General features: G+C 41.5%; 1 protein-coding gene across 2 annotated transcripts; it reads left to right on the top strand.

Moving 5' to 3' along the window:
• Positions 1 to 875: 875 nt before the first annotated feature.
• On the top strand, positions 876 to 5,360 carry LOC106576049 (putative G protein-coupled receptor 85). Of its 2 annotated transcripts, none has more exons than XM_014152880.3 (2): positions 876 to 1,200; positions 2,472 to 5,360. In XM_014152880.3, the coding sequence occupies exon 2, from the start codon at positions 2,627 to 2,629 to the stop codon at positions 3,758 to 3,760; it is 1,134 nt and encodes a 377-aa protein (XP_014008355.1). In that variant the 5' UTR covers positions 876 to 1,200; positions 2,472 to 2,626; the 3' UTR covers positions 3,761 to 5,360. The 2 variants fall into 2 exon arrangements, with proteins under 2 accessions (XP_014008355.1, XP_014008357.1); XM_014152882.3 differs by lacking the exon at positions 876 to 1,200 and adding an exon at positions 1,211 to 1,359.
• The last annotated feature ends 355 nt before the right edge of the window (positions 5,361 to 5,715 follow it).

The raw sequence follows: 5,715 nt of genomic DNA, 5'->3' as shown, positions 1-5,715 counted from the left end.
ACAAACGATAGTGCAGACAACGTAAAGATTGAACACTGGTCTATTATCAACTTTCTCCATATTAAACAACCTCCCCTTTGTGCTAAGATATAGATCAGTGGGGTCATGGAGAGATGCAGTGTGTGCAAGCTTTTGTTCCAGTCCAGCACAAACACTGTCGACAATTCAAATAATTAGACCACAGCCATTTGAAGCAAGTGTATTGGAGATGAGCTGGAACAATAGCCTTGACACACTGTAGCTTAGAGACACACTGTAACTCTCCATGACCAGTTGATGACCCCTGACCGAGGCCATAGAAAAGCCTACACAACACTGTTCTTTCATAAAATATCAATATTACATAAACAATGAAAGATGTAGAATATTTTAGAGGTTGCCAGGCATTTGTTTCTGCTCCCAGTGTTTCTCAATATTCTTTCTTTGAAACACACTAGTCTGTAGCCTGTGGGTGTGGGGAATGACATCACTGTGTTCCACTGACATAGCATGGAAATGAAAAGCACTGAAATTATAAGGGAGCTGATATTTGCATGCACACATACACACACGCATGCACACAAACACACACTGCATAAAGTGCTTGTTAATTATTCATATGAGAAGTCAGTCTAGCCTGAGGTGAACCATCACCTAGTTTAACCCCTTAGTTACTGTTACATATGAATTTATGACATGATACATGTAGCAATGTAATATACCATTATTTTTAAATCATTATTTTACATGTACTGGATTTGATTGTTGTTAAACTTTGCTTCTGAATTAGTGTTGGGTGTAGGTCTAGTGCATAGGGACGTGGGAGCCGCCTATAGGCTTAGTAGAATTGATAGGCTATATAGGTCGGCTATAAGCTAAACGCATATTATGCAGAAATGGGAATCTATTGCACTGGATCTCAGGATGAGTGATCCGGTCGCACTCTCTCCCACTGTACGCTATAATGACTGATGAAGGCAACGAGGGACTTGTGATGCTGCACCCATTGAGCAGATGTTGCCGTGAGAGACTATAGTGCTGCAACAAGAGACAAGACGCGTCTTGGATCACAAATAGGATCAGTGCGCATGCTCCGTCCGTTCCGTTTACTGTATATTCACTGTGGTAAAAGGGCAGGCAGGCAACAAACCAAGCTTTTTACAGCAAAGTGGCTTCTACAATGTAAATAAGCTCCAAGGAAACCAAAAGGAATATCAACAGGTATGCTTTTAATTTATATTTTAGCAGTCCTTTCGATGTTTATTGGCCCATTTTCTGTGGCTTTGGATTCCAGTCCATTCATAGCGGGTACTTGGAAATTCTTCTGCCTAATGGACGTGCGGATTCGCTACACTGTAATGTTCAATCCAACAGTGAACGGTGAGAAATATATATTGTAATCGAATGAATTCCAACCCAAATGCATGGGAACCGCTCGTATAACGCTCATCCGAAGGATAGATAACGCTTAAAAGCGCATCTCCGCTATAATGACAGAATTCGGAAAATACAGTCCGTCACGAATAGCCTTTGTTTGATATGATCTTTTTATGATCTTTTTTATATATATATATATATATATAACGAATATGCCATGTTTTTGCATAGCTATCTAGTATTGAATTGTTTATTTCATTCGTGATTTATTTGCATCGAAATGCAGAATTTGATTTATCATCTCATTGTTATAAACATCAATAAACAATTCATAGGGTACCAAATATAATTTTGACTAGACGGTGTTCTTTGTTAATATGGTGGTGAGATTCGATAGTCTATCGCCTAAAATCAAAGCTGAGCTGGGAAATAGATAAAAAGCCCTGGTCAATAAACCGCCTTAATCAGGTGAATAGCTTATTATAATGTCTACGGTGTAATTCCAGTCAACCGTTAATCAGACAAAAACATGGATGCTTTTAATTCTGTATGCACCATCCGTTAATTTTCAACAAAGCATGAAGGCACATGCTGAGTTTATTGTAAGCATCCCCTGGTCAGATCAATTCTGCAGGGTCTTTGGGTGTGATCAACAGCTTTCTTGCTGCATAATGTTAAACACGTTTTACGACGTAATAAAATTACCAAACATCGAATGGAACCCTTTTGTTTACCCCCTTTCTTACCAGACATAAGATGAAATGCATTCCCCTTTAATAGTGACTTAAAACGTTGTCTTAGCATAACATTACTTGTATTTTCTCTAATGTTCTGTCATTTCTAAAAGGGCGGCCCATAAAAGAAAGTCTATTATTGTAACCAGGATTAATGATTATGTCTTATTAAGCTCATCTGTAGACTAACTATTCCAGCTAGGGCACTGCTCTGCACTGATTGCATACCATTATAAATGCAATGAGCAATTCAACTGAAAATGGAAAATAAATTACAAAGCGGAAATGGTAGTTTATCATACACCCAGATACAAGCTAAAGGGTGCAATGCAATGTAAAAACAGTATGAGTGAATCCTGATCAGTGGCTGGTATTTTTCAGGTATTTTTAGGTGTGATGAGACAAAAGAACAAAGGATGCCGTAGAAGAGAGGCTGCTTACAAGCCGGGAATCTGCTTCAAAGCACAACAAATGGATCTATCGCCTCCCCCTGCAGCCTCTAGATAATGATACTTGGCTGAAGCTACTACATCTTTATGATCCCTCCTCCATCTATGGCGAACTATAGCCATGCAGGGGACCACAACATCTTGCAGAATGTCTCTCCTCTCGCCACGTTTCTCAAACTGACATCCCTGGGTTTTATCATTGGAGTCGGTGTCGTTGGCAACCTCCTGATCTCCATCCTACTGGTCAAAGACAAAAGCCTGCACCGCGCACCGTACTACTTCCTGCTGGACCTGTGTGCCTCGGACATCCTGCGCTCCGCCATCTGCTTCCCCTTCGTCTTCACCTCTGTCAAGAATGGTTCCACCTGGACATACGGCACACTTACCTGCAAAGTGATAGCCTTCCTGGGGGTGCTGTCCTGCTTTCACACAGCGTTCATGCTCTTCTGTGTGAGTGTGACACGCTACCTGGCCATAGCCCACCACCGCTTCTACACCAAGAGGCTCACCTTCTGGACGTGTTTGGCAGTCATCTGCATGGTGTGGACGTTGTCGGTGGCCATGGCCTTTCCCCCGGTGCTGGACGTGGGGACGTACTCCTTCATAAGGGAGGAGGACCAGTGTACGTTCCAGCACCGCTCGTTCAGAGCCAACGACTCCCTGGGCTTCATGCTGCTCCTCGCCCTGATCCTCTTGGCCACCCAGCTTGTCTACCTCAAGCTAATCTTCTTCGTCCACGACCGCCGGAAGATGAAACCGGTCCAGTTCGTGCCTGCCGTCAGCCAGAACTGGACCTTCCATGGCCCCGGGGCCAGCGGCCAGGCAGCGGCTAACTGGCTGGCGGGGTTCGGCAGGGGCCCCACCCCGCCAACCCTGCTGGGCATCAGGCAGAACAGCAATGCAGCGGGCCGGCGACGCCTGCTGGTGCTGGACGAGTTTAAGACTGAAAAGAGAATAAGTAGGATGTTCTACATCATGACCTTCTTCTTCCTCACACTGTGGGGCCCATACCTAGTGGCCTGCTATTGGAGGGTGTTTGCCAGGGGCCCCGCGGTCCCAGGGGGGTACCTGACCGCGGCGGTGTGGATGAGCTTCGCCCAGGCGGGAGTCAATCCCTTTATCTGCATCTTCTCTAACAGGGAGCTCCGGCGCTGCTTCAGCACCACTCTCCTTTACTGCAGAAAGTCCAGGTTACCTAGGGAACCCTACTGCGTTATATGAAGGCTTGGGTTGTTTTTTTCCTTCCACTCCTCCACTGATTGATCTCAATTTGGGTTTGGTCCCATTGTACAGCTCTCTTTCTCTTCATCCTCCAGTTTCTCCTCCTCCTCCTTCCCTCTCTTCTGAGGCAGAAGTTGGACTGTCAATCACTCCCTTGGTTCTGTGATTGAACATCAAACATGGAGGTTGAAGGGAATGAAATAAGCAGGTAGCTGAGAACCCCTCCTATGTTTATGTTCTAGTAAACAACTGCTGCGGAAGGTTGTTTAGAAGCAGAGAAGACGAAGAAAAAATAATCATTGGTGAAACTACAAAAACAAAGGACTGACCCCTTGCTTTGGATATTTTGAAGATAATTCTTTGTGGTAAAAGATTTTGGTGAAAAAAAACACAGAAAACTAAGAAACGATTTCCTCTAAGGAGTCACTGGAATTGTTTTACATTTAAAAGTTGCACTAAAAAGAAGATGTAAAGATTTTTTTGATTAACGGTTGCATTGCAAGGTGCAAGGACAACTTGTTTTCCCCCCTAACTAAACAATGAATGCTTTCATTTGCAACAGACATCCCATTCGCTGTATGTAAAGCAAAACAATGTTCGGTGACTAACTGTTGGAATACACCTTCACAAGAGGATTAAATTGGTTTTAATGTAAGTGATATCTTTTTCATTTTGGGGGTTGAGGGGGGCAGGGGGGGCTTAATGAAGGGAATAATGATGTGTGGTTTTGAAGTTGCAACTTAAATCTAGAAATGATTTCTTGTAGTTTTACGATCCATGTGTCCCTATTGTCTGGAATAGTGATTTTTCTGAATCTGCTCACATTTTTACAAAGAAAACATATTAAACGATGTTTGGATAAAAACGTTGTTTTTTTGAGAACAAACAAACCTTAAGAAAGACAGTGAAGAAATACTTAAATGTGTCACATCCATGTTACCTAAACACTGAAATATTGTTACAGTATTGCTGAAGCCACTCCAGGTGTTCTTGCCTTAATGGTTCTGATATTGTTCTGTTTTTCAGTTGTTGGGTTTTCTCATCCACTCCTGAAAAGTCCTTGACTCTTTTCACATCAATGTCAAGTGCATGTTCATTTTAAAAAGCTGGTCCACTCTCGTAAGCATCACGGGTCATACACTCAGCAGAGCAGCCAATTTTTTTGTTCTGCAAAGGTTTGCTATGTACACCCCACAGAGTGCTCAGAGCACAGGGAGTGTGTGTGTGTGTGCGTGGGCACATGTGTGTTTGTGTGTGAATCTTCAGACAGCTGTCACTTCAAGACCAGAGCCTTATTATGAAATCTTGCACAATTTGTAAAAAGTGTTGAAGGAAAAAAACATTTAAGGCACACCGTCTTGTTTATTTATACTTTCCCTACATTTGCTCTCTACTGATTGTTTTCAATAACTTACTTTTTCTCTTGTGGCCATTTTAATATTTATTCTGTATTCTTTTTTGTATATTATAGATAGATTGTGTGTAAGTATGTGAGTCTTTCATTTTGAAGTCCCGAATGTGAGTACAGTTTAAATTAGGATTGCATTTGTTGAAAGTTAACTGTGTAATCTGTTGAAAATAAAATTTTACATTTTGCAAACTTGTTTTTTTCCTTTCACTGACAGAGATTTCATGTTCAATCCGGCCTTCATGTTTGACTAAATCAAGAGATTTGATCACTGTTCAGAAATCCCAAACTAATCTGATGTTTTATAACACTCTTGTTTAGATTTTCTTGATTCCATCCGATAATCTATGTTGTATCAAAAGAAAGAAACTATAAATCCTGTTCCCTAGTTACAGTTTCATAGTACTTCCCCAATACAGTGGGTATCAAAAGTATTCACCCCCCTTAATTTCTTCACATTTTATTGTCACAAAGTGGGATTAAAATAGATTTAATTATATATATTTTTGTAAATGATCTACTGTTTAATGTCAAAATGAAGAAAAAA

The sequence above is a fragment of the Salmo salar genome, chromosome 17 (assembly GCF_965601325.2).
Source record: "Salmo salar chromosome 17, fSalSal1, whole genome shotgun sequence".
Lineage (NCBI taxonomy): Eukaryota > Metazoa > Chordata > Actinopteri > Salmoniformes > Salmonidae > Salmo > Salmo salar.
This window is presented reverse-complemented; position numbering and strand designations above follow the sequence as displayed.

What these genes read in the sequence shown, in the direction of transcription:
- LOC106576049 (XM_014152880.3), top strand. Translation starts at nt 2,627, where the DNA reads ATGATCCCTCCTCCATCTATGGCGAACTATAGCCATGCAGGGGACCAC.